Source organism: Kwoniella mangroviensis (assembly GCF_000507465.2).
Source record: "Kwoniella mangroviensis CBS 8507 chromosome 1 map unlocalized Ctg01, whole genome shotgun sequence".
Lineage (NCBI taxonomy): Eukaryota > Fungi > Basidiomycota > Tremellomycetes > Tremellales > Cryptococcaceae > Kwoniella > Kwoniella mangrovensis.
The window spans coordinates 8,533,166-8,560,374 of NW_027062533.1; the positions used below are offsets into that span (position 1 = coordinate 8,533,166).

At 44.6% G+C, this 27,209-nt stretch overlaps 8 protein-coding genes across 8 annotated transcripts; 6 read left to right on the forward strand and 2 right to left on the reverse strand.

Moving 5' to 3' along the window:
* Positions 1-60: 60 nt before the first annotated feature.
* On the forward strand, positions 61-2,479 carry I203_103220 (uncharacterized protein; the record flags this gene model as incomplete). Its single annotated transcript, XM_019150654.1, has 5 exons — positions 61-333; positions 425-729; positions 843-1,643; positions 1,709-2,072; positions 2,129-2,479. The coding sequence occupies 5 exons, from the start codon at positions 61-63 to the stop codon at positions 2,477-2,479; spliced, it is 2,094 nt and encodes a 697-aa protein (XP_018999881.1).
* Positions 2,480-3,007: 528 nt separating this feature from the next.
* I203_103221 (uncharacterized protein) lies at positions 3,008-8,118 on the forward strand (the record flags this gene model as incomplete). The annotated part of the gene is made up of 20 exons (XM_019150653.2): positions 3,008-3,035; positions 3,098-3,133; positions 3,197-3,300; positions 3,406-3,443; positions 3,502-3,613; positions 3,697-3,969; positions 4,082-4,360; positions 4,422-4,577; positions 4,640-5,107; positions 5,170-5,460; positions 5,521-5,970; positions 6,050-6,214; positions 6,277-6,370; positions 6,436-6,551; positions 6,619-6,860; positions 6,919-7,059; positions 7,127-7,264; positions 7,349-7,501; positions 7,633-7,870; positions 7,978-8,118. 20 exons carry the CDS (start codon positions 3,008-3,010, stop codon positions 8,116-8,118), a joined length of 3,663 nt encoding a protein of 1,220 aa, XP_018999880.2.
* Positions 8,119-8,334: 216 nt separating this feature from the next.
* On the reverse strand, positions 8,335-10,620 carry I203_103222 (uncharacterized protein; the record flags this gene model as incomplete). Its single annotated transcript, XM_019150652.1, has 3 exons — positions 8,335-9,061; positions 9,128-9,832; positions 10,004-10,620. The coding sequence occupies 3 exons, from the start codon at positions 10,618-10,620 to the stop codon at positions 8,335-8,337; spliced, it is 2,049 nt and encodes a 682-aa protein (XP_018999879.1).
* Positions 10,621-11,419: 799 nt separating this feature from the next.
* Positions 11,420-13,474, forward strand: I203_103223 (uncharacterized protein; the record flags this gene model as incomplete). Its single annotated transcript, XM_019150651.1, has 5 exons — positions 11,420-12,213; positions 12,371-12,606; positions 12,695-13,072; positions 13,245-13,354; positions 13,442-13,474. 5 exons carry the CDS (start codon positions 11,420-11,422, stop codon positions 13,472-13,474), a joined length of 1,551 nt encoding a protein of 516 aa, XP_018999878.1.
* Positions 13,475-13,820: 346 nt separating this feature from the next.
* I203_103224 (uncharacterized protein) lies at positions 13,821-15,998 on the reverse strand (the record flags this gene model as incomplete). The annotated part of the gene is made up of 11 exons (XM_019150650.1): positions 13,821-13,883; positions 13,994-14,177; positions 14,242-14,259; positions 14,346-14,425; positions 14,518-14,791; positions 14,865-14,968; positions 15,045-15,146; positions 15,213-15,273; positions 15,345-15,448; positions 15,525-15,885; positions 15,946-15,998. The coding sequence occupies 11 exons, from the start codon at positions 15,996-15,998 to the stop codon at positions 13,821-13,823; spliced, it is 1,404 nt and encodes a 467-aa protein (XP_018999877.1).
* Positions 15,999-16,685: 687 nt separating this feature from the next.
* I203_103225 (uncharacterized protein) lies at positions 16,686-20,116 on the forward strand (the record flags this gene model as incomplete). Its single annotated transcript, XM_019150649.1, has 10 exons — positions 16,686-16,754; positions 16,887-16,894; positions 17,006-17,096; positions 17,169-17,295; positions 17,361-17,498; positions 17,597-17,694; positions 17,820-17,931; positions 17,998-18,279; positions 18,355-18,538; positions 18,598-20,116. The coding sequence occupies 10 exons, from the start codon at positions 16,686-16,688 to the stop codon at positions 20,114-20,116; spliced, it is 2,628 nt and encodes an 875-aa protein (XP_018999876.1).
* A 758-nt stretch (positions 20,117-20,874) lies between these two features.
* On the forward strand, positions 20,875-22,935 carry I203_103226 (uncharacterized protein; the record flags this gene model as incomplete). The annotated part of the gene is made up of 6 exons (XM_065517259.1): positions 20,875-21,142; positions 21,269-21,425; positions 21,650-22,079; positions 22,169-22,270; positions 22,345-22,623; positions 22,702-22,935. 6 exons carry the CDS (start codon positions 20,875-20,877, stop codon positions 22,933-22,935), a joined length of 1,470 nt encoding a protein of 489 aa, XP_065374077.1.
* Positions 22,936-23,521: 586 nt separating this feature from the next.
* I203_103227 (uncharacterized protein) lies at positions 23,522-26,800 on the forward strand (the record flags this gene model as incomplete). The annotated part of the gene is made up of 8 exons (XM_019150647.1): positions 23,522-23,701; positions 23,845-24,185; positions 24,323-25,114; positions 25,182-25,308; positions 25,387-25,557; positions 25,626-26,216; positions 26,305-26,475; positions 26,582-26,800. 8 exons carry the CDS (start codon positions 23,522-23,524, stop codon positions 26,798-26,800), a joined length of 2,592 nt encoding a protein of 863 aa, XP_018999874.1.
* Positions 26,801-27,209: the final 409 nt, after the last annotated feature.

A 27,209-nucleotide genomic window follows, 5' to 3' on the forward strand; every position in this document is an offset into this window, starting at 1 on the left:
CTACTGACTCTACCTACTTACATACTCACAAACTCATCCCCGTCCTCATCCTCAACCACAATGAGAGATCCTCCAAGATCAAGAGAATGGCAAGATTACTATGATAATCAAAAAACATACATACCCCCTTCGTACCCTACCACAACGTCTCGTTATTCAAGGGCACATTCACCTCCAACATCACCGAGAAGATCATCCAGTGGCTACACTGCTGCACGAGAGCAGGGTAATCGGTGGAACCTTTTCGAGGGAATGACGATCTACATTCATCCGAGGGAGAACGAAACTTCTCATGAGGTTAGGAGGAGATTAAATCTGATGGATAAGATCAAGGTGGGTACTCCCCCTTAAAATATCCACAGGACCACAATCATCAACTACAGTCGTCTAACATAATGTGAACTTGAATGGGGTGTCGATGTAGTACCACGGCGGATCCTTATCTGTGAAGCCTAATGCCTCATACGTTACCACCGTCCTCATTCACCTTCCACAGACATACCCAAGACATACCGTCCTGCTTATTGATCGACCTCGGGAAATACCAAACATAGGCGAATGGACGAGGGACGAGCTAGTCCAACATCTCGCTAAAGTCTCCACCACCGAAGATAGTCCCGTGTACCAATATGGGAGGAAGAGGGTGTTGAGAATCGATTGGGCAGAAGAGTGTTTGAGGGATGGGAGACTTAGGGGGGAGAATGAGAGCTGGGGTGGATGGGAAGTAAGGTAAGCTCAAACTCACTTTTCTATATACGATTTTCATATCAAAGTACACCCATCTATCTCTCAAGGTCGAGTCGGTACGTACTGAGTTGTTCGATTGGTTGATCGGTGTATAGGGCTACATACGATCCAAAATTGGTCAATGACCATAGTTCTTATCAAACCCTTAGCGCTGACTATGGATTCAATGAATACCTATCTCAACAAGAAGATGATAGACTTGAAGCGAGATTCCAGCTATCACCAGAATCATATACATCACCCGCTGAACACGTCGAGACGCTGGCCCAAGATCCCAGAAAATACCTACGAGCTAAAGCTGATCAATTAAAGGGCGGTGTAGTAGGGGACAGGGAGAATATCATCGGGTCAATTACCGATGAAAGGGGTCATTCGCAAGAGGAAGCGAACACATATGAAACCCAAGAAGAAGCTTCGATATCGATCGAAGAGCCTATGCCTGAGTATGATACGGATGCTACTGATCTTTCCGGGTCGAGGGATTCACAAAGGGATCGATCACTTCAAATAGAGGATATTCACATTGACGAAATCAGAGCGAATAATGGAGAAAAAGTTGAGCAAAGTCAAGCTCATGGACTGGTGGAGCCTGAAGGAGTGCATACGATCAACACAGTACAAGAATCTAGGGGCAGCGGACAGGGTATCATCGTAGATATTCATGTGAAGGAAGATATTAGGAAGCAAGTATATGGAGATAAAGAGGTCACGTCTACCGATGTCGAGGATGAGACAGAGAGGGTAGAGGTTAAGCCGGAGGATGGTGATAGCATCATTCGACCAGGTGGAAGCAAAATTGAAGAAACTGAGGATGGGACAGAAGGAAATGATAACAGGCCGAAAGAAAGTCAGAATGAGGTAGGAGACAATGAGAATAAGAAAGAAGATCAAGACGAGTGAGTCTATCTTACCCCTGGCATCAGTATACAGCGTAAAATCCACAGCTGAAACGAAGATTTAGTGGTTCGACCGATACCAAGCCTGTTATCATGGACAATGACGAGGAACCATCCAAAGACGATATTGGTCAAAACTCGTTACGATCTCAATCACAATCACGATCTATAAGATCACGTTCATCTTCTAGCAGATATAGTCTCTCCCAAGGTTCCCACAACCAATCAACTAGGTCATCCGCCAGCGAAGCTCCAACTGCGAATGCGGTGTCAGCTGCAACAAGAGTTCCGTCATCGCCTACAGCCTCTCAGTTCTTTGCAGTCCCGAGAGTGGAACAAAGGGTATTCACCCGAGGTGTCTTGTTACCACACACATTCTGTGTACTGGGAGAAGGAAGGGAGAAGAGATTTACCGAAAGGATTATTACCGTAAGTGATGCATCGGAGCATCCAAAGCGATTCGTTTACATCGTGATACTATATAGAGCGGTGAGGGTATAATCGCATCTTCCGGATCCGCTATCTTCCTTATCGTTCTCTTATCACCCGAACAAAATGCATCTCTTGCAGACCATCCAGAGGTGTGCAGAATGGTCAGAAAGATACAAAGCGAGCCTGGTAGGAGGGCAGTCTCGGTTGATTGGGTAGAAGATTGTATAGAACGAAATACACTCTTACCTCTCGAGGGCTATGTGATGGCTGCTGTTGAGGATAGAAGTGCTGAGCCAATCAGCCCTCCACCCAGTGGGAGTGGCTCGAGTGATTCCGGAAGTAAGAAGAGGGATGGAGGGGCCAGGGATGGTCGAGAAGGCAGTAAGAAAAAAAGTAGGACTTAGTGTTGAATGGAGACACCCCATACCACGATATATATATATCTAGATTGCCCCAGGTCGGGAGTCACAACAGCAACGCGGATCTCAGGTGATGATAGTAGTTGATGGTACGAATATATTTACGATATATGATATGTCTTGCGCTGCGATTTGATTATGATGTGTATGTATTCATGATATGCCAATGTACTTTACTCGAGTGTTGTTGATCAGGAACCAAACAAACAGACCGAGCTACGAATGAAGTATCTAAACAGGCTACCCATTTAGAGATGTTTCGCGTATGTAAACAAATCAATCCCATTTTCACGCGTCTCTCTCTTCCTCTCAGCATACAACAACAACGTCAATAACATCAACAACGACATCAACGATAAGCATCATCATCATCATCATCATTGTCGTGTCCGGAGTAGGATCCCGTCAATCGTTCACACAGATAGATTCAATAGGGTCCTATACGATATAGAAGCTGTAGAAGCGATAATAGAATCTACTAGATAAGCGTTTGTTAGAGCTGGGGATATCAAGATGAGAATTGAAGAACTGATCCTCGATGGTACGTTCTCCAACCCCATTATCCCATCTCTGGATTTATCTCATATTGACACATGGATGTAGGCTTCAAGTCATATCCTGTCAGAACCACTGTAACAGGTAAGTAGAACGTACACTCTCATCTTGGTTCATATCATATTGATGATGATTGTGGTTGTGTAGGCTTTGACGAGTCATTCAATGCTATCACCGGATTGAACGGTTCAGGTAAATCGAATATTTTAGATGCGATATGTTTCGTATTGGGTATAACGAATATGCAGTCTGTAAGTAGAAATAGTCAATATTTCAGCTATCTATCGTTTTCTCTTTTCTGTGATCCCTATCGAAATGACAGCTGATACAGAATTCCTATCTGTTGTTCACGACAGGTCCGGGCAAACAATTTGATGGACCTGATATATAAGAGGTCAGCTCCTCATCGCATGATCCGGCTTTGACACCATAGCTGACGTGCAATAATATAGAGGTCAAGCCGGTGTGACTAAAGCGAGCGTAACTATAGTATTCAACAATCAAGATAGGAGTAAATCACCTTTAGGATTCGAGAATGCACCTCAGATAACGGTTACCAGGCAGGTAAGTCCACCATCTCATCATTTTCTCCCATCTATCCCACACATACAATATCACAAATACTAATGTATTGACATCCACGATAGATCGCCGTTGGTAATATCTCGAAATACCTACTTAACGGACACAAATCGACTTTACAAGCACTTCAAAACCTCTTCCAATCGGTCCAACTGAATATCAACAACCCCAATTTCCTGATTATGCAAGGTAAAATCACGAAAGTGCTGAATATGAAACCTGCAGAGATATTGGGTATGGTGGAAGAAGCTGCTGGAACGAGAATGTTCGAAGAAAGAAAGGATAAAGCTGTAAAGACAATGGCGAAGAAGGATAAGAAAGTTGAGGAAATTGAAAGTGTGAGTGTATCTTCTGATGCAGTACCATCAAACGTATATGATTTCAGTAATCCGACATCTATTTGTTGCATATGGGTACGTAGATACTAATCATACTGAATATGTTGCTTAGTTACTCCGCGAAGAGATCGATCCGAAATTAGAAAAATTACGTGCAGAGAAACGATCATATTTAGAATATCAAAAGACAACATCGGAACTTGAAAGGTTGACTCGTCTGGTCAAAGCTTACGAATGGACCATCACAGTTGAGAAAGCTCAGAAAGCAGCCGAAAATCTCAAATCGAAGCACAATGATATCACAGCTGCGAAAGAGGATGTTGAGAGAGGTGGCAGAGAATGTCAGGGTATGCAGGAAGAATTGGAAGAGATTAGAAGAAAGAGAGAGAAAGTGAGCTTTTCCCTCGCACAAGAATTGCAGTGATAGCTAATACACTTGTTCGTCACGATAGGAAATGGCAAAAGGCGGAAAAATCTCTGATCTCAGTGATGCTGTGAATGACCTTGATCGGGAATTGGTCAAAGTGAAAACCCAGATTGAGATAATAGAGGGTACCTTGAAAGATGACGTAAAGAGAGTTGATGGAGCTAAGAAAGCTGTCAAAGAGGTAAGCTCGATCGCTCTGGACATCCCCCAAAGACTTGTATTCATCATTGTTTTCATTTACAGACTGAGAAATCCCTCGGGGATCGACGTAATCAAACTACCAAAGACGCCGCGGCATTTGCTGAGCTCAAGTCAGCTTATGACGCAGGACAAGCTGAGCTTGAGAAACTCGAAGAATTACTTCAATCGCTCATCACTGGTCTATCATCCAACAAGGAGGACGATGAGAACGCAGGAGGATATATGGGTCAATTGGCAGAAGCTAAAGCTAGATTAGCAGCAGCTGGTACAGAAGCTGAACAAGCGAAAGTCAAAATGGGACTAGCCGAAAAGGAAATCAAAGAGAAAGAACCTCGAGCTAAGAAAGCTGAAAAGGAAGGTGCAGGATTGATCCAGGAGCTGACCAGTAAAACGGCTTTGATGGAAAAGTTGAAGAAACAGGTGGAAGGTGCTGATTGGGATGAGAACAAGGAAAGGGAATTGTTGGAAACTCAAGCTGAACATCAGGCGATGATCACTGAGCTCATGGAGGTGAGCTGAAACTGCGATTCGCAATTGGAGAATAACAGCTGAACAAAACTGTTGTCTCATAGCGTCGAGACGCGCTCAAGTCACGACTGGCAGCTTTAGATTTTGGTTATTCCGATCCTGAGCCGAACTTCGATCGAAACAAGGTCAAAGGTTTGGTGGCGACTTTGGTCGACCTCGATCAAGCCAACTTCAAGTCTTCTACTGCACTGGAGATCTGTGCTGGAGGAAAGTTGTATAATGTTGTCGTGCAAGATGAGAAAGTCGGTTCTCAATTACTTGAGAAAGGTAAATTGAGGAAACGAGTCACTATCATTCCGTTGAACAAAATAAACGCTTTCAAGATATCTGCCGAGGTAAGTCAGCCATCCTCATCTCAGCTCTCTATAGCGTCAAGCTGATAAAGTGACATATAGAAACTCGCTTCAGCCAAACAAGTCGCACTTGGTAAAGTCAACCTCGCACTTGATCTGGTTGGTTATTCAGACGACGTTTCAGCAGCCATGGCCTACGTATTTGGAGATACCTTCATCTGTGCGGACAAACAGGCAGCGCAAGCAGTAACTTTCAACAAAAACATCGGGGTCAAATCTGTTACGCTCGAAGGCGATGTATACGATCCTTCTGGTACTTTGTCTGGTGGATCCGCACCTTCCTCTCAAGGAACCTTAATCAAGGTACAAGAATTGAGAGACATCGAAACTCAAATTAACCAGCATAAGAAATCGCTCGATGAGGTTGTGAAACAACTAAACGGAGCTAAGAAGGTGATTGATCAATACAAAAAGGATAAGAGAGAATTAGATTTGAAGGGGCATGAAGTCAGGTTGTTGGAGGAACAGGTCAATGGAAGCAATGCGACTAAGGTGAGTCTTCGGCTTTGTTGAATGTCATTATCACGGAATAAAAGGATGTGACCAGCTGATGAATATCGGAATCATTTAGATCGTCGGGGAAGTCGAAAACGCCAAAAAGCTCGTAGCAGAATTAAAAGAAGTCGTCAATCAAGCTAAGGAGAAGCAGAAGCAGGCTAGTGCGGATGTGAAGAAGCTCGAAAAGGAGATGGCTGATTTCAAGAACAACAAAGATTCCAAATTGAAGGAGATCAAGGTGGGCCGAGATTCGGGGATGTACCAGATAAATGTCGGAGCTGATTTGATGGATGTTTATAGGCGGATATAGCGAATAAAAAGAAAGAACTTGGTAAGAAAACCACTCAAGTCAAGACCCGGCAGAAGGAGGTGCAAACTGCTGAACTCGAATTACGTGAGTTGACACATCATGAGCAATGCGTGTTTGCTTTCCAACTCACACTGACCCTACCTTGATAGAACAACTTGAAAGCGATCTTGAAGCTGCCAAGGCCGAAATAGAAGAAGCTCTAGCTGCTCAGGAGAAGACCAAGACGGAACATTCCGAATTAAAGAAGACTCTTCAAGCTCAGCAAGTAAGTGCGATCTGTTGTGATGTGAGCCGGAGGGTTCGATCTTAACTCACAATTGTATGAATTCTAGGCCGACTACAAAGCAGCCGAAGCCAAGCTCAAAGCCGAAAGAGCCGTGCTGGTAGCGTTCGACAACGAAATGGGGGACTTGGAACGTGATCTAAAAGCTAAGAAACAGGAGATCGCTGATGCAGAGCTCAAGTTGAAGAAGTTGGATCATGATATCGGGGTAGTAGCCAAGGAGCAGAGCTCGGCTGAGAGTCATAAAGAGAATCTCGAAAGGCAGTTTACGTGGATTACAGAGGAACATCAGTGAGTCTTTTCCCAATTTACAAATAGTGGATAAAACTAATGGAACGATTTATGATAGGTTCTTCGGTAAACCTGGTACACCCTATGATTTCCATGGAGTCAACCTCAACCAGGCTAGAGAACAATGTCGAGAACTTGAAGCTGCCCAGAAGGGATTGGGTAGGAAGATCAATACGAAAGTCATGAATATGATTGAGGGGTGAGCGACTCTCTCAAAATTTCATGGTATTCGAGCTGCAATGTTTCTGACATAGTCTTGTGCACAGAGTGGAGAAGAAAGAACAAGCCCTGAAGAAGATGATGGCTACGGTCTTAAAAGATAAATCAAAGATTCAAGATACGATCGTCGAATTGGACAGGTACAAGAGAGATGCATTGAAGAAAACTTGGGAGAAAGTCAATGGGTATGTTCTGACACAAACAGCTGTCGTATAAGCTTTATGGCCCTCGATCGAAGTATATGATAGATAGCTGATTTGCTGTTATAGCGATTTCGGATTGATATTCGAAGAGTTGTTACCTGGAAACTTCGCCAAACTTCAACCTCCCGAAGGACAAGATCTTACAGAAGGGCTGGAAGTGAAAGTTAGATTGGGAAGTGTTTGGAAAGCCAGTTTGACGGAATTAAGTGGTGGTCAAAGGTGAGTATTTTGTACCGGGTACTTGTCATAATCGCGGATTAACAAAAGCATATAACAAGATTGTTTGTCAAGCACTGTATTGGTATTTGGGAAGTACATTATATATACTGATGACTTCCACGCTCACATAGATCCCTTATCGCCTTATCGCTCATCATGTCATTACTTCAGTTCAAACCTGCACCAATGTACATCCTCGACGAGATTGACGCAGCGTTGGATCTACAGCATACTCAACATATTGGTCAATTGTTCAGAAACAGATTTAAAGGAAGTCAATTTATCGTGGTTTCACTTAAAGAAGGGTTGTTCACCAATGCGAATGTATTGTTCAGAGCCAGGTTCAGGGATGGTACGAGTATTGTCGAGGTGAGTCTTACCTCTGAGTCATCAAAACCAAATTCAAATAGGACGAAAAGATCCGCTACAGTTACAGAAATGGGGGCTGACCAGAGCGACGCTCGGATGTATCATAGCGAACTGAAAGAAGATCGAATAACGCCATGTATACTTCAACGGAGGACAAAGAGAATTCGCAGGATGCTACTACAACCAGTGGCAAAGGTAAACGCGGGACAGGCGGAGGGAATGCGAGATCCGCTCTAGCTGTAAGATAGAGCTAACAGTAGCAGTTGAAATGGGGGCAGAGGCTCAGAATATCGTGTTTCTTCTTTGGGATTTTGAGGGTAGATGACTTTTTATGTGTTGTACAATATGATACGGTATGGATGTTTTATCGTTATCGGCTAAATACAACAATCACGAAATATAGTATATTACAATTTAGAGTACTTGAAATAGTCCAGAATGATATCAAAACACACTCCATCACTTTATCTCTTATTCTTCTTCTTTCCTTTTCCGGGCACGACAACCAAATCACCTCCTTGCCCACCTTCATCCCCTAATTCTTTCACTTTCAACCCAGCTTCCAGGGTGAACATCAAGTCTTTTACCGTCTCTTCCAACCCCGTACATTCATCTTCTTTCTCTTTCAATCTCCCTCTCAACCCTTCCAACTGATTCTGCAGGTTAGTGATCTTACTGGATAAACCATTAGATAACGATTTTTCATTAGCTAAGTTCTGCTGTAAACTCCTAGACAATTCAATAGCTTTCAAAGCTTTATTTTCAGCTTTATCTCTTGCTTTCTTGGAATCTTCCAATTCTTTCAATCTCCCTTCATTCTCTTTCGAGATACTTTCCAACTTTTCTAATCGGCTGAGTAAAGTGGATTGTTGAGATTCGTAATGATGCCTCATTGATTCCAATTGGCTGGAAAGGAGGTACGAGTATTCCAAAGTGATCGATTCGATGGTGGACATCTTCTCGACGTCTCCTGAGGAAGGTCCTGCATCGTTAGACGACATCGAACCTCGAGCGGAGGAAGGTTGTGTATGACTTGGTCGGTGGGGCGTACCATTAACAGAAGGTGGTTGGGATGGTGTACCGCCAAGAGGGAGGGGACGAGATATGTGAGAAGAAGTCACGAGTGATGATGCTGAAGGGAGTTCGACCAGTTTACCATCGGACCGAGATTGGATAAGCCGGTGGACGTAGCTACCCGATCAAGTCAAGTCAACTCAGCTTGAAGGAAATTGGATAATAAAGTGTGAAACAACTCACTTATCACCTTTATAGTCCCATACTCTCTGAGTTTCCAACTCCATCGCCAAGACATGTCCACTCTCTTCCCAATGTCTCCTCGCATGTCCTTTGGAAGGTTCGTACCGCCCACAACCAACCGTCCCACAAACTACGCATATCCAATTATTCTCCGTCGAATCGCACATCGAACATTTCGTCAATCTCGTAATTTCCCTTCCACCCGAGGAAGACGCAGTTTGATTTTGATTCTGGTGGTTGGAAGACAGAAGGAGGTGCGATAATCTACACACAGGACATTTGGAGTCACCCCATTTCCTCAGACAATCACAATCGAACGTGTGCGCGCAAGGTAAAGTGACTAGTCCGGTGACCGTCGAATCGAGTCTTTCTAGACATACAGGACAGGAAGGAAGTTCGTATGTACTTTTGGTATCTACTCCAACCCCATTGAGGAGATTAGGTAATTCCCTTGCTCTTGAGGAATAGACCGAAGGTGGGAAAGCAGGTACAGCTATCGTGTTCGATTTGGTAGAGGTAGAAGAAGAGGAAGAGGGTCTATCGAGTTTATGTAAGATCAAGTGATGTATTCGGATAGGATGACACGTCTCTCTTGGATCCAAGGTCGAGAATGCTTTACCGGTGAATATCACCGAGAAGTCGGATGCTTGAAGGGGATCACGGAATTTGAGTAGAACGATGGATCGGTTGGGAGTAGTCGCTTCTCTGTAATTCATTCAAAGTCGATCAAGCATCAGCTTCCATAAACTTATGAGTGATCATAAATCATTCAACAGGAGGTCAGAAATGATGCCATCAGATAATATAGTGAAGGAGTTGAATCCTGGCGAATGAATAGAGGATAAATAATGGCAATGACCCAACTGCAACACTAACCTAATCATCCTCACTCCTTCTAGACAATTACTCCACCCTCCAATGAACTCTATAAAATCCGCAGGTCTCATCCACGCGGGGACAGCCAATATCGCGATCAAACTCCCATCTTCACCTTCTGCTTTCTCACCTATCAAGTCGGAATGGAGTTGTTGACTTGTATTACTCCCTTCTCCGATTGGGTGCGAGTCGATACTAGCTATGAGTGAAGCTGGCGGAGGATGTTTGAATAGGTGAACTACACCTCTACCTAGTTCCGATATTCCAGATGCAAATGACGAATCTAGGATGTTAGGTCCAGTAGAGGGATTGGGATAGTGCGCAAGGAGAGGTTGGAGAGACAAGTCGTCGACTGTTGTAGGGTTCTTCTTTGATGAACTGGGTGTATTACGCGAAGGCATTGAGGGATTGTGTTTCTTTCGTCCTTGTGAAGAAGAAGGGGCAGGAGTGGGTTGCACTTTATCAGATGATTTCTCTTGGGTGAAATCAATCCAATCTACGTCGATTTCACCTAATCGCCAATCCTGTCCTATATCGTCTTCCAAGGGTAAAGCGGGGTCAGGAGAATGGATGGCGATGATCAGTGAGTACAAGTGAGAGGGTATGGGTAGGGTCATGGTAGGTGTACTCCTGACATGACTAGCTATTGGATGTAGGTATGCGAGTATGAGATTGTTGGTACTGTGTTTGACGTTATCGCATGTTGCTTACTACTTACTGTACACTTGAGACTCGCAACGTGAATGGAGTGGCAACTTCCCAAGTCACGTGATCTCAACACCGACTGACGCAGACTGTCAAAGATAAGATAAAGCGAATGCTGTCGATCTGTCTCAGTAAAGAAGCACTGCATGCTCAGGCATGCCAGGAATGGCACACAATCAAACATGATTCATTCGCAAGAGGTAAACAAACGTGGTGTGATTGTCGATCTACTGTATTTCCAGAAGCTCGAAGTATCCCAGGAATGTGGCAGGTCTCTTTCACCCAAATCCAATTCAATTCATTCGGGAACTCGATTGTTATTCCGACCGATTCGCCTTGTTTGGTTTATTAGCAGTCGGAAGTTGACTGATCGACCAGCATCCCAATTCGTATCATCATCCTCTTGTTCAAAACAGAACTTTCCGGAATGTATAAATTCTATTTGGGGTCGGCAAACGATTGAAGTTCTTGTCCTCGTTCATTCATTCATTTTGCTCATTTTGTTCTTTCTTCATTCTTGACCACTTATAATCCACTATTCGATTTCGCTACTTTCATTTCAGTTCACTTTTCAACATCTTCATCTAAAGTTCAGTATCAACTTATAGCTTCTGTTCAGCCCACACTTTGTTTGTTGATTCTTCTACTTTGGTCCTCGATATTTGAAATCCCTTGTTCTCATACACCGCCAACTCCTTCCATCTCACCAAAATGGTCTTAGTCGGTCTTCTCCCCATCCTCGCCTTCGCAGGTACGATCCAAGCTGCCGCGATCCCCGTCGACTCAACCCCACCAGCTTCACCCGCTCTATCCCTCCCTGCCGGTGGGGGTTCAGCAACTTTCTCGCCCGTTCCCACTTTCTCACCTCAATTGGGTGTTCCATCACCCACCTTTCCCAATGCGCCTTCATTCGATAACACCCCCGATGCTCACCAGAACACTTCTGGAGGTGGGAGATATACCCAGGATGGCTCACAGGGTGGACTTCGATCAGGTACAGGTGTAGGTAGAGGTAAGGGAATGACCAATGCCGAAAGGATGAGAAGGGGTCTGGGTATCTTACCTCCTACTAGACGAATGACTGGAAAACCCTCAAGGAGAAGTGGAATCCCGAATGGTTCTCCTCAAGTGGACGCTGCTCAATTCCAATCTCCAATCATGGATGGAGATGTAGTGACTACTCCAACTGATGGGAGTGTCGCTGAGACTTCTTTACCTGATAATAACAATCAAAATCAAGGTCCAGATCAAGCCACTACCGACACCAACACCAACACCGATGACAACTCTAATGATGCAACAAATGATCAAGATCAGTCCCAACCTTCAGACATCAATCAAAGTAATAACGACACGACCAATAATGATAACGATAATGATCAGACGGCTGATATCAACAATGGAAGGGTATTGGCGTCCAAGAAATACGCTATGAGAATGACCAACCCTGAAGACGGGAGTGATATGGGGTTGATCACTGGACCTCAAGGGGATGATAATCCATTGTGAGTGATCAGTCTGTGCAAAATTACCAAAAGGAGGCTCTCGTGGTCGGTGGAGAAAGGGAAATCCGGAAGGCGACCTCTCTACACCTTTTTTGTGGAACAAGTCTCGAAGATCGATTAGCTGATAATCTCAACCATTCGATTTCTTAAATCGTAGAATCGGTTATTCCCCTTCCCCTTCCGATCCACTCCAGATGACCATGCTCAACAACCCTTCCTCCAACAGTCCATTCTCCATCGTGCCCAACACCGATTCACCAGGCGACGACTCGACTTTCAAAGGTCCTCGAAAGCTCTTGGCTGCAGTACCTCATCGAACGTCCACTGATCCAGGGTCGGGAGATCTGAGGCCTGGGAATGGGAATTATGCACCTTTGGGTATGGGATGGAAAGGTGAGCAGAGAAGAAATATCAGCTTGCTTCATCTTGTTCACACAAATTGCTAATTTAGGAAATGTCATATTGTGGTGGTGTCCTACAGACGGATCAGGTCTGCTCCACATCAATATCCAAGCTTTGATTAACCATCCTTCATCATCTATACCTGGCTCATCCTTACCGCTTCCCGGAAGTGACTATCCAACGTCCGACCTTCCAGTAGATCCCTCAACGGTGTTCGGAGCACCCAAACAGCTTTTATCCAGACCTGGGGGATCGGTCTTACCCTCCACCGACAGCCTTCCGGTCGATACCTCAAACTTACCTGTAGGATCTTCTTCAGATCCTACTTCCCTGATGCATGGGACCGTCTCCAACCTTCCTTTGGGAGGTGGATCGTTCGGTGATCCGCAAGATACGTTATGGACATTTGAGAAAGGGTCGAATAAGCTTTTGGCACAGTATGTCAATTCGGATGGAAGTGAGTCCCACTTTTCTTCAAAGATCAAAACCATAATCAGAATCGGGATTAATCTTTCAAATCTTCCGTCTTCTATTTTTCGTCGTCCGCATCTAAACTGTCATATACGAGAAAAATGAATTGATGTACGGTACAGTCTCATACTGATATTGACCTTTTTTACCTTACGCAGGCACCGTCCCAACATATCTCGTGACTGGTGGTGACTGTTCACATACCATCTGTCTAACGGCCGATGTGAATGCTTTCAAGGATGCTCAAGGAGATGGAGCTCATGAAGTGGTAAGCTGTTTGAAAGATTCATGAAGAAAGGGACAACGAATGATGAACAAACGAGGATGCTGATGATGTCGTTTCTTCTCCCTTTAGCATGTTTTGGCCGAGGCGCTTGCTGATCTCTAAATGAGAATTCTAGACCATACAACACTGTATGTACCCCATTCTAGATGATCTGTTTAAGTGTTCAATCAGATTGAGGCATGTCAGTAGAATAAGGATATGTATGACTGCAGATATGATTATACCCAATTCGTCTCCGAGGTCAGCAGTGGCTCAGGGTCCAGTTCAGTCAGTAGTAGACGATACTTACATGAAGATGATACGTGAAGATTGCTTTACATATAGGTATACACATCTACTTAGATCTACTTTACATTACTAAATTTACTTTCGATCTCAATTGCTGAATTTAAGTTCCCCTTCATTTTTCGAGGCCTCACAATACCTCGATTTTCTTGCGCAAGGAGTCTTAGACAACAGATACAGCAGGTATCAAGCCCTTTTGTTGAATCTGTTCAGCCAGAGATTCCACCTGTCGACAAGAGACTCATCATATCAGCCTAAAACACGCGGGAATTGAGACTTATGATCCTTGCAGCTACCAAGCTCTGGTTTCAGGATGAGACAACACTATGAACGTACCTTCATGCTAGTCTCCCTAATCCTATCATCCCACCTCTCACTCCATAATCTAGGTTCGATCTCTTTCTCTTTACTCTCAATACCCAATCCTCCAGCCGTACCTTGAGCTTCGGCGTCTGTATCGTGGGAAGTACGAGATTCGAAGTAGAGGAGATGTAAAGGTTGATCTATCCACGCTCTGAGACTAGATCGTTAACACCCAGATATCAGCCAAACCTCGACCCTCTATCGAGAGTCTGCTAGCTCACCGTCCTTGTTCGATCATCCTACAAGATATCATAGCCCACCAGATCAGCTTCCTTCGTATTTACCATGAATGATGAAGAGCAGTAGTTCAAGACTGCGGACCCACCTTCTTGCGGTGTTCTCAGCTGAATCAGAATCTAAATCCAGTATATTACCCAGCGCTTCAAAGCTTATATTATCATAGACCTATATCAACCATCAAAGCAAGTCACATCAGCGATCCCCGGTGTTACCAACCTATTTAGACTAGCTGAATTGGGAAATCTGTCTGGACCCACCTTCCCACAGGCATTCACATTGTGTTCTCTGACAGCTCTTTCCAATACCGTCCCTCCTCCTTCTACTTTTGCTCTCTGATGTTCCTCCAAAGAAGCTTCAAACTCTTTCACCTCTTCCTGCCTTACTATATACTCTAATAACATCTTCCTCAACATCGTTGCTAGTGAGGGAGGGAGGGAGCTTTGGACACGATCATCTCGATTGAGCGTAGCGAGGATACGCGATCGTTGAGGTCCGGATGGTGCGAGGATGGATGTGGTTACTGCTGCTTTCCTATGATCAGAGGAGGGACAGGAGTCAGCTTGCTGAAATGACTTTGAAACAAGGCAGGAGGTCGAAAGCTCACAGCATTTGTAATCTATCATCCTCAGCCACTGAGCTTTCAAAAGATACTTCATGGTATTTCTGAGCAGCTTCGTTGAATCTAGCTGAGAAATCAAATAATCTAGCCTGCGGTATCAATATGATTAGTATATAAGCTACCTTCGGGAGGGGACACGCAGTGGTGTCCGCTTAGTCAGCTCACCTGGGATAGCTTGTATTGTAAGTTCGTTTCTTTATCCTTGGTCACATGGATCAATAATGATGCTCTTGAGAAATACGTTTGTGCTTGTCCCCATTCACCGCACTGATCGGGAACAAAGTAATCAGCTACTAGCTGCGTCATATGATACAAGACGGAGAAGTAGCTGACCTCGAGAAGTAATCTGACTATCTTGATGTATACCGCTAATTTCTCTTCATCCGATATCAATCTATCATATTACAAGAAAATCATCAGCTTACAAGGCTTTCTTGATGATGGCGCTAAGGTAGCTGTACTTACCTCGAAGTACCTTCCAGAGGGATCTGCATCAAAGCCTTCGCAGCTCCCAGAAAGTCATCTTCGATCGTTAGAAGGTGAGAATAGAGATGTCTCAATACCGTTGTCTATTCCCATCATTCACGCACATAAGCAGCCACCCATTAGACATTGAACCGTGACGACAGAACATGCAGTACATACCTGCTCATCACACCATCCACTCAATCCTCCCCCACTCAACACACCTTCCACCACATCCCTCCTTATCTCCTCTCCTTTCTCGGTTTTGAACGCTCGCTCGCCCAAATCTTCATACTTTGCCTGATCGTTCGATAGTTCCTCATCGAGGGGAATAGCCGAAGTACCCTTTTTGTCCATACTTGTGCCTGCGCATAGGGCAATCACATACGATCCCAGTACTCTTCGACCCACCACCATCGCCATGGACGTAGAGGTAGTGAAGTGCTTTCCGAAAGTGATGAGCGCATTGGATGAAGGTGGTGGTGATGAGAGGAGGGTGGTGAGTAAGGAAAGGTATGATTGGGTACGTTCTTTCTGATTTCTGGGATCGTTGCCATGTCAGATCAAACGGTGTTACGAAAGGGATGAGTTGAGGACTTACGAGATTGATGAGATTGAGTCAAGCTGCGAGGAGATATCTGAATCCACGTCCATTTTGACTGGTCTGTCGTGAGATGGGAGGTGGTAATGAGAGGGAGAAGAGAAGGAATGTTGGTTATAGTCGTTTGTTGGTGGTTGATGGTTGATGCATAGTCACACTGAGAGTGGAGGTGACTAGACAAGGCATGGATGCCGAGATCTGAATATATCCGGGGTCAGAAAGGTACGTGATACGTAATCCTCACTTGTATGATGGATTACATACAGGTAACATTAACCCTTAAGCCTCCTTTGGCATGCTCTCTTTCCCTTTGGATGGATTGGCACCACAGTAGAGTACACCGCACATTACGCTATGACCACCTCGATCCTCCCCCTATACCCATAAACATCAACATCAACATCCTGCTCCATCCACTTCATTCATAACACGGAGAACATCATAGAGTATACCAACAGTACATCGAGTACCTCTGCCTGCTATCCCTATTGGTGTTCTCTGCAGGATCAACTCGACTGGTACCAACTTCACAAGCAGTAGCAACAAACACCGGGCCGACGTCTCTCCACTTGCCCCACTCATCGTGTAAAACAGGCGACATTTGGCATCACCCGTAAACATCAATCAGCATCGCATCCCGCCAACCATCCCCTATCCATTACTGATATAGGAGTATCAAGGATAATTCATACCATCCCTCTCTGCGTCATCATCCTCACACCCTCGGGAGCCTGTCCAACATGTCCCACAATCTAGATAAGATAGTCAAACTGGCTTGTAAGCCCAAGAATGCACCGCCGAAAGCAAAGGTAAGTGAATAGAGCCTACTCCCTCTCACTGTCCGTCTATCTATTGCATACGATGCTATTCATATGGCCTTGATTCCCATCATCTGTGATTACGAGAATATTCATTTACTGATGAATTTCTTCGCATGTTAGTATATCGAGTACGTCCAATAAACCATCCTACCCATCCATCCTCTCTCTCAAACCATCTCGTACTGTCAACGCCTCCTTCACTGGATATCCAAATTCTGACAATTTGCCTTGTCTTGTAGGGTGTTGGTAGCAGCGACATACTCAGATGACGGTTCTTTACAAGATATAATCCGCTCATTATCACTCAGATTAAGAGAGGCCAATGCGGTGGTAAGTGATCTCAGGATGAATTCAAAATCAAGTCAAGAGTCTAGCTGATAAAATCTACAAAACTTCTGCCAGGTCGTGTTCAAAGCTTTATTGACGATACACCAAATGATGAGATCAGGTTCGACAGATCAATTCTTGGGTGTATTGTCAAGGCAGGATGTACTGAAATTGAGGAATGTATCGGGTCAAGGATTTGAAGGTGAGTCACACAACTCTATCATTATGCTATAGATGATTGACTCTCATATGATCTGACTGGAACAGGTTTTCAACCTCCCGCAAGTCTCTCAGCGTACGCAGCGTACCTCGATTCAAGAATCAAATGCTTTAGGGATATAAAACATGATGTGGTACAAATGCAGACCGAATCCAATAGAAGGAGCGAAGGGTCGTCGGCTAATTGTAAGTCTCACAATACACTCTGTTCATAAATCATTCTTCCAACTTTGTAAGGCGATGAGGAGGGACAACCGAGCTGATTGGTGTAATTCAACTGGTAGCCAAAGCAAGGAAATTGAGACATCTATCAGTAGAGAAAGGTTTACTGAGAGAAGTGAAGTTTGTTCAGAAGATCCTGGATAGTCTGATTCAATGTCGAGTGAGTAGACTTTGCTGCGGACCATTCCATGCACATAAACAGGTATACTACTGCCTCTTGGAAATCCTTATCTCCCTCGCCACTTTCGCCCGTGAAAATCCCTCTGAATCTCTGCTCTTCATTAGTTTTATGACGATGATTTGAGAGATGAAAATACGGTATTGGCCTTCAGGATGTTGGTCAAGGATCTCTTGGTTTTGTTCCAAGCGGGTAATGAAGGAGTTTGCAACATTCTTGGTAAGTCAAGACTTCCCCCTTCTATCCATCTGTTTTCATGTACCCCAGCTGACTTCTTCTGCGCAGAACATTATTTCGAGATGTCCAAGGTGGATGCCACAGAGTCTTTCGACATATACAAATCGTTCATCAAGCAAACGGATAGAGTGGTCGACTATCTAGGAGTAGCTAGGAAACTGAACCACGTCGTCAACGTACCTGTACCCAATCTGAAACATGCACCAACGGGATTAGTCAAAGCTTTGGAAGAGTATCTCAACGATCCTAATTTTGAGAACAACAGGCTGGAGTATAAGAAGAGTTTGGGGGTGGTGGAAGGTAAATCAGGTAGAGATCCTTCTCCTGCAGGTGAGTTAGCGATTATCGCCCCCCTGCAATAGACTCGAAAGAGATATGACTGACTGTGGTGAATATGAAATTTAGCACCGGTAAAGGAAACCAGACCTGCTGCATCATCTTCCACATCTGCCGCACCTGCACCAGTCCCAGCACCATCTTCTCCTCCGCCCCCAGCTGCTCCTCCGGGATCGTCTCAAAAGATACAAGATTTCTTCGATTCTATACAGGCCGATCAACAGCCTACTATGTTTGGTGGACCTGCACAACAGTGAGTCCAATCCAACCGAGTGTCAAGTTCTATCATAGCTAACATTACCGGAATTTTAGGATGAACTACAATCAAATGACCATGCACCAAAACCAACAATTCAACCCATTCCGTCAATCGATGATGATGCCTCAACAAACTGGCTTCATGCCACCTCAAATGACGGGCTTCCCAGGTCAACAACCTCAGCAACAAGGCTTCCTACAACCTCAACAGACTGGTATGATGGCTTTCGGCGGCGGTCCTCCGAACCAACAAATACAACCTCAACAGACAGGGATGATGGCATTTGGTGGAGGTGGTGGACAGAGACAATCGATGTTTCCTCAGCAACAACAACAAGGACCGTTCATGCAACCTCAACAAACTGAATTCATGCAAGCTCAACAAACGAACTTTGTTCAACCTCAACCGACAGGTGTTGGAGCTGGGTTCCTACAACCTCAAGCTACAGGTTCCAACCCGTTCCGACAAAGTATGATGCTGAACACTTCCACATTGAACGGTGGAGGGGCAATGTCTCAACCGTCTCCACCATTCGGCAATCATCCTACTAATCCTGGTGGAGTCGGTGTCAATGGATTTGGTCAGATTCAAAGACCTGGTTCTACACCTGCACTCAGCACCAGTACTGCGATAAACACCGAGCCTAAACCTTTGACTGCTCAGGTGACTGGATCGAAGAACCCTTTCGCACCTGCCGGAGGTGTACCTCCACCTGTACCGCAAATGCCAAAAGGTCCAACGATGAATGAGTTGTTGATGGGTAGTATGAACAAACATCCTACCGGTAACGTCAATGGTAATCCACCTTGGGGTCAAGTTCAACCTCAACCTCAACAACAACAACAGCAAAACGGTACATCTGGCATGTCAGACATAGCTTCTGCATTTACTTTTGACGCATCCAAATCCAACAATAACGGAAACGATTTCCTATCTCAATTCGGTTCAGGTTCAACCAATGGTCCTTCATCGCCTTCCTCAACGACCAATGGAATATCGCAATTCGGTAGCATCTCGTCTCAACCTACTGGTTTGACATCATTGTCGTCACAGCCAACCGGTACGGGAAGTGGAGGGTTCTTACAACCTCAACAAACGGGATATGGAGGAAGTACGATCAAACCGTTCAAACCTACCAGTTCGTTCGGCTCACAATTATTAGAAAGTTTACCTCCCATACAGGAACCTGGATCTAATTCCAACACTGCGTCTACACCGAATAAATCGTCTATTGGATTACCCAGTCAGTCTACAGGTTTTGGACAGGGACTGAGTCCACAGATGACTGGAACACCTAACCCATTTAGACAATCGATGTTTGGTAGTTTAGGTCCCAACTCCCCGTCTGGTGGTATAGGAGGGATGAACAGTCAGAATGCTGGATTTGGTACGATTGGAGCAGGAGGGCCGTTTGGGTCGGGAAGTCCGTTCGCAGGTCAGAATAAACAGAGCCAGGGTCTACCTCAGGGACAACAACAGCAGCAACAGCAGAATCAGAATCAGAATCAGACGAATCAATTCGGAATGTTTGGTACGGGTGGGAATGTTGGTGGTGGTGGGTCTTTGATATAATCGATATAAAATGCTTGGTATGATATGGTAAGGTATGGTATGGTCTTTGGGTAATATAACATATAAATTATGAGAGATGTATTCCATGATATTCACAGTATGAGTTACTGTACGCACTGACCTCTACTGATCACACCTACACACACACACACTGAAACAGTACACCCTGATGGAACAACAAGAAAACGTTTTTTTAATCGGAATTTGATCACTACCAACCAGTAAAAGTACCTGTTGTCAGCATGTATCTTTGAACCAACCATGATCGCACAATATACCAAACATTGAATGGAGATCTCGAACAATCAACGATACGAGCCGTACTTGTATAACGTACTATACACCTTCAATGTATACGGAACATAGGGTGACAAGACTTCCTTCGGTACTCTTCAGTCTCATTACTACAGTAGGTAATGATGGGAATGGACGGTGTCGACTCTCACCAGAAGAACAATAAGTACCAAGTATCAATGATGAATCAAGGGGAAAGTGATGAGGGTAGAAGGTAAGTCTTGTTCCGGACAGAGTCCGGTGGAAACCTATCTTGGTCTAGCGTCTGATGATATGCTACCAGATGAGCTGACGTGATTCTATATTGGTTTAACGTTTTTGGTGTACTGTACGACAGACAAATCGAATACAGCTTGAATAACCCCAAAAGCAAGTCCACTCAAGCAGACAAGAACTCTCTTCATTCGTATTTCTACTCTTGCTCATCATCATCCTCAATGTCCTCATCACCGAAGATCCACACCATGTCAACGAAACCATCCCACACACCATCAATCTCTTTGTATCGCCATCGGACGAATACCAATATTTGTCCTGATCTAAAGAGGAAACGATATGGGCCATATCCTACCACACCCATAAGATACTCCTCATCATCCGCTGAGACTTCCTCATCCTCGTTTACCAGACCTTCTGCAACCAGGCTTGATATTTCCAGAACACCCAATTTAACGGGTCGAAATGGATGCTCGACGTACACAGAAACATCAACACCTAAATCATACGCACCCGGTCTGTAAGCTACTGGAAGGCATCAACAGACCCCTGAAGATATTGATCCCATCGAGATTGATGATGATCATGGTCTTAAACAGCAGCAAGAGCAATGAAAAGATCAAGATCATTTTGGGAGATCAGGTCAGAAAGTGATTGGAAGCGATTTCGCCCAGACTGAAAATTCATTCGACTCGGAGGAGGCAAATAAGGATCCCGATGATGAAGCTGGCGATGATAGTGATTTGGATTGTCTTGATTCTGATTACGAGGAAGAGAGAGACATACCTGACAGTCAAAGGTGAGGTAACTGTCTTCATTACAATACCTACGCTGTGTTGCGCATGTCTAACATTCAACTGAGTCGTGGCTATATGAGCTAATGGGGTCTGTGATCGCAAGCAGCCATTCTCCACTCACAACGAGCATGACAAACTCTACGATCTACCATGCTGGTCGAGATGACATCCATAATGGCATCTCCTCAAAAGATCGAGAGTACCCACATGACATCTGTACAAATAGCCGTCCAGCCCCATGGGAGATTACGATACTAAAGATAGAAGAGAGGCTATCGTACCTCCGAGCTCGGTGGAAAGTCGATTTCACTCCCTCAACCAATGCGAGTTGGGACAAGACGAGGATGGCGAGAATTACGAGTACACCTTCACTATTAGTTCGGGACCCACGTTCCGCACCGAGTAGCTTCAAAGCTGGTGATGTGGGTCATCAGATGCTAGTGGTGAATGAGGAGGATTCAAAAATTGGCGAGTCTCTTCACCACAAATTCGACTTGGACACATTCGAGGACAATCATCAGCCTAATGATGCGATATTAGACACTCAGAAGATGAATATACGCATGATACATCAGCACCAAAATGTGGAGGACGGTGGGATCTCGATTTTTCGACCTTCCTCATATAGGTGTGACTCAAATGGACCATCCCCCCGTGTAAGTGGAATGCTTTATCACGGAAAGTCATATGTCGATTCGCTAATCAATTTATCGAAACTGTACAACCCTAAACCTGTCATGACTAGCCAACACCACCAGCTTATACTCCGCTATTCGTCCACGCCCAACTTCGTCCTTTGCGGATGTACACGAAAGGTCTACCATCAGATTTAACACATGATCTGAATGTGAGTCCTAGCTCATCATCCTACCTGTACTACTAGAGCACACAATTTGAACAAGGGGATAACACTAGTTGTAGTATCGGGGCGCGCATAGCACCAACATACCCTTGAAAGCCGATATCATCCTCTTCCATCGTGAGCGTGACGACACAAAACCGTCCACTCCCAGAAGTAGCCAGGAACTGCAGCTTTTCTACCGAGCGTTCGAAAGGGGTCAAAAAGTATTGTCATCATTGTGGGTGGAAGATTCCATCAAAATAGGCAAATTGCAAGATGAGGGTCCCTATGAGATCTGGTTGGATGAAAGTGATATACCTAAGAAGAGGGCAGCAGCTATCAAAGCGGATAAGAAAAGAGTGAGTACTGTAATCTTTCCACTTTGCTGCACGTTAGAGATCAGGTCAACTCGATTGCTGATTGATGCCTTGAAATAGACAACTCAGCATGACACAATGAGATCTCTCTTTCATAGAAGGATTGAGCCTAACGAGCAGGAAACTTCTGCGAAGAAAGTTGATGAGCAGAGCGATAAGTCCGAAGTGTTGGATTTGGGATCGGAATTAGAGAGTGATGAAGAGTTTGATGGCATTGGCGGAATAAGGAAAGTCGGTGAAAAGGATCCGGTCACTTTACATCAGTTCAAATCCAGAACCAGCCCTCGAGCTTGAACCTGGTTGAGCAGGTTGTACAATTAATCCAGAGAAGTGTCACCCAAGTACTCAAGTCGTCAATCATCATGCATATGTTCTATGTCCAAATTCACACTCCAAAATTATCAACGGAACCAAACAAACACTTGTTGTTGGATGTTTCATGTTCAAGAGCGCGAGTCCGAGCGTTTTGTTCTCTTCTCTGATCGCGTGCCTGAAAAGTGGTTTATAGTCTCTCGTCTTCTTGCTCCCCTGTCCGAGTTGAGTGGATCTAATTGTAACAGGGGTGCTGGGTATGTGTCATTGTTCTTGGTATGTATGTATGTGTATATGTCCCTTATATCTAACTGTGCCCTCGGGCCTCGGGAGCGGGCGCAAGGATGTACGATCACCTTCTTGCATTTTCTCGAGGTGATGATCTGCAAAGGAAGGTATAAAAGGTATGAGAAACCACGACGAGACATGACATGTGTTTCCTTCTTTCCTCTCCTTTCGTCTTCTTTCTTTTACATCTTTTATTCCTTTCATTCCATTTCCTTCGATTATTGAGGTAGTATACGCTTCGATACACTTAACTGGTGATATGTCTTTCACTCTATGCAGTATGCCATCCGAACTATCCTCAAACAACCCAACATCGACAACAAGCAAGATCAAGAAGACGGGAATTATCAAAGATAATCGACCCGGTCTATTAGACGATATGGTATTTTACATGCACGAGTACATGGGGAATTATATGGGTCAGGGAAGACACAGGTTTGAAGTGAAACGGGAGATATTGGTGAGTATGAGTGCAAGGACGATTGCGAGGAAAAGTATATGAACTATACATATGGTATAACACAGAACAATAAACGCATAACATTGGCCGTCTACATGTACTTTTCTTTTTGACTGAGCTGACCACATTCAATACAACCATAGGCAAAAGGCGGTCAAATAGTCTATTCACCCACTGATCCATCCGTCACTCACATACTTGTTCCTCCAGATCGTGAAGCCCGTCAAAGATCGGAGGATTCATCAAGTATACTCAACCTACGGGAAATCCAGAACCAAACTTACAATACAAAAACCAAGGAAGAGGTAGCATTTTGGGATATCCCAAAATTGGTGTTATTCTTCGGCCAACACCTGAACGAAGATGGAGAGATCATCAAGGATGCGGAAGTACCTGTGTTGAGAATGGGGTGGATATTGAGATGTGTGAAGAAAAGAAGGATATTGGTACATGAGGATGGAGATTGGGATGGACAGTTTCTCAGGTATGTCCACTACATTCTTTCGAGCCTTTCCCGACATTTAGAAGATATATCACATTTATATACATCCCGATCCATGTCTGTTGGACGGCTACAATATTCCGATGATGAAGAACGCTGACAGTCTACCCCACTATCAGAGCTCGTATATTTCCCGATTTCCATGCCAAGCCCAGACCCGACGCACGGCCGATCCAGGCTATCGAGATGGGTGGTCAAGGAGTCTCAAGAGAACATCTGGATTTTGCCCGGCAAATGAGCTCAGGAGGATCAATGACATACAACGCAAGGCCTATCAATCCTTCTGCTCCTACATCAGCTTATCAACCTAGGAGACACCTAGTCAAGGATGAGATACGCGATCAAGCGTACCCACCCAAGGACTGGACTCGAACGATCCCAATGGGCGCCAAAGTCAATCGATGGAGTGCACTGACCAACGCACAAGAGACTTCAAAAAAACCTCAATCTCCCGTACACGTATTCCCCAAGGCTGACCAACTATCTGTATCAGTATCTGCGGAAAGCGTGATTGATACTCAAAAATTATCGTCAAGGCAGAACTGTGTCGGAACAGCAGTAATCAACGAGCATCAATCGCCTGTTGTAAACTCTCTGAAGAAATCATCCAGTCAATCGTCCAGTCCTCAACACACTTGCGGACCCGAGCCGAAGCGCAGTGAAGCCAACATCAACGAGACTCATGTCCCCATGACACCTATCTCCTCTTTTGGACCTATATCTCACGATCAGCCAGATCAGACACAACAGCCAAATAGAAAACGAGAGAGTCCTTTGGATATGCCGCCTCTAGCTTTAGATCCCAGACAACACTTAAAACGAAGGAAGATACAGGATTTGGCAGAGACAAAAGTCACAGAGGACGAAAGGCCACCGACTCCTCCTCTTCCTGAGGAGATGCAGACGATTCTGTGAGCTTTGTTTTATCTGATCTGTTGTCATGCTGGTTCATCACCCGCTTACTGGAATCATGAACAGTCCAATTGTCCATCAAGCAAAGAGCAAACTTCCGTCTCCGCCCGAAACATCCCCGAACATACAAGTGACAGGAGCAAGTCCTGTTGGGACCCGGGCGAAGCAAATCATGGATAATTCTCAAAGTGTAGTAGGTCATAGCTCAACGAGATCTGGGCTGCACATCCTCGAAAAGAGCTGATGCTCGCTCTGGCTGGCACTCTGGTAGAATTCAAGATCTGGCGCCAAATCCAAATCTGTCACTCCCTCTTCAAGCTCGAGGATAACGCAAGCGTCACCCGCCATCCCGCGCAGCACCAGTAAGATATTCTTTGCCAATGGTCGTCCTATGACCTTTAACGTACATCAAGGTAATTTTGCAACGCAATTCCTTATTCAGGTACGCACATTTTAGTTCAGGGCCGTATGTCTATTTGAAGGATGGATAGCTGATATCCAGTCCAATAGAGCGGAGGAGGTGTGATTATGCCGATAGAACACGCCTCGACTATAATCTTTGATAGAAAGAGCTCGAAGCAGCCTTGTACAGCCGAAGAGGAGGATGTTTTAGATGGAGTCGAATTAAGAGGAGAATGGCAGGTGGTGGTCTCCTCTAAATGGATCGAAGACTGTTTGCGAAACGGCAAGCAGATCGAGGATCCTAATTATAGGATCACCAAAGTTCCCCAAAGCGTGGCCATTCCTGAAGATTACACGGAACACGAAGGAAGACCAGACCATGATACCATGGATGTGGACTATAATAGTGATGAAGAGGAGAGTGTGATCTGCTTGAGTGAGAATAGACCTGCCCTAGCGGTCAGACCTAGAATTGAACCAGCAAAGCGGGAAGAACGAAAACCTGTAGTCGATTCTCACTTGCTTCCAAGAATGCAAAACCCATCGGCAGGACCCTCACTTCGTAGTACAGCAATTCAGACCTGCAAGGCGGACAGATCGAGATCATCATCCCATAATCAGAGACATAATAATCATTTGGTCAAGTCTCATAAGATAAGCGGAGGAACGACGGGTCTCAAAGGGATTAAAATTTTGGAGGTATGTTCTGGACACCTTCATATATGTATTGCAGTATAACTCTTACCGCATACTCTAAGTACGATTGCTGATCATGATTGTATCGCAGGAAAGAAAGGAACGCTCTTCAAACACATCAAAAGGAGTGAGAAAGGTGACCGGATCAAAGTCATCAGTTCAAGGAATAGATCAATCAGTGAATATACTAGTTGAGGAAATGAGGTGTTGGAACCCGAAGAATTGTCGAAGAACGAAATTTCTGAATGAATTGACCAAAAAAGTGAGTCATCGTGTGAACGTTCCGCCTAGACTGTAGCATCCCGGCACGATACAATTACTGTAACACTCTTATGCTGAATGCTCTTATACTCTGTTGGTGTTGGCAGCGTCCGGAACGTCATTGGAGAAAATTCTTTGACAGACATCGATCAAAGATATTGTCGAGGTTCGACCAGTTGGGATATATTTATCCGGATACAAATACGATCAAAATGAAAATGCAAAAGAAGAAACAAGAGGAAGAAAGAGAAGATGATGATGATGATTTGGAGGAATTGATCAGTGATCATGAGGAGGATAGCATTTATGAACCTTCGGTGAACTAACGAAAAGATTTGGTTGATTGGGTTGGACTTTGCCATGCGGTATGTATACTCTGAGGTATTGGCTTTTTTTGTATGTCCTCCGTACGATGTTTTGCGCTGGTTGATTATTCGTATAAGTACAGTACTGTGTATTGTATTTATGCACCATCTCATGTAATCACAATATGCCATTGTTCGTCGTATGCACAACCCTGGTAATCATACTTGTCTGAGGGTTTTATCTCATGGACTGGCTATGTCCAGTCTGTCCATGTCAATTCCAGGTACGAAGGTTCTCTTTGACCGGACTGATCATCGTCTGTGCGATAAGATTCAACAGTGATCGTGATGGTGCACCGACTGAGAAACGGTGATCAAGGTTTGACCTAGATGGGATTGATGATCGGTTTCATCCCCATCATCGATGTAT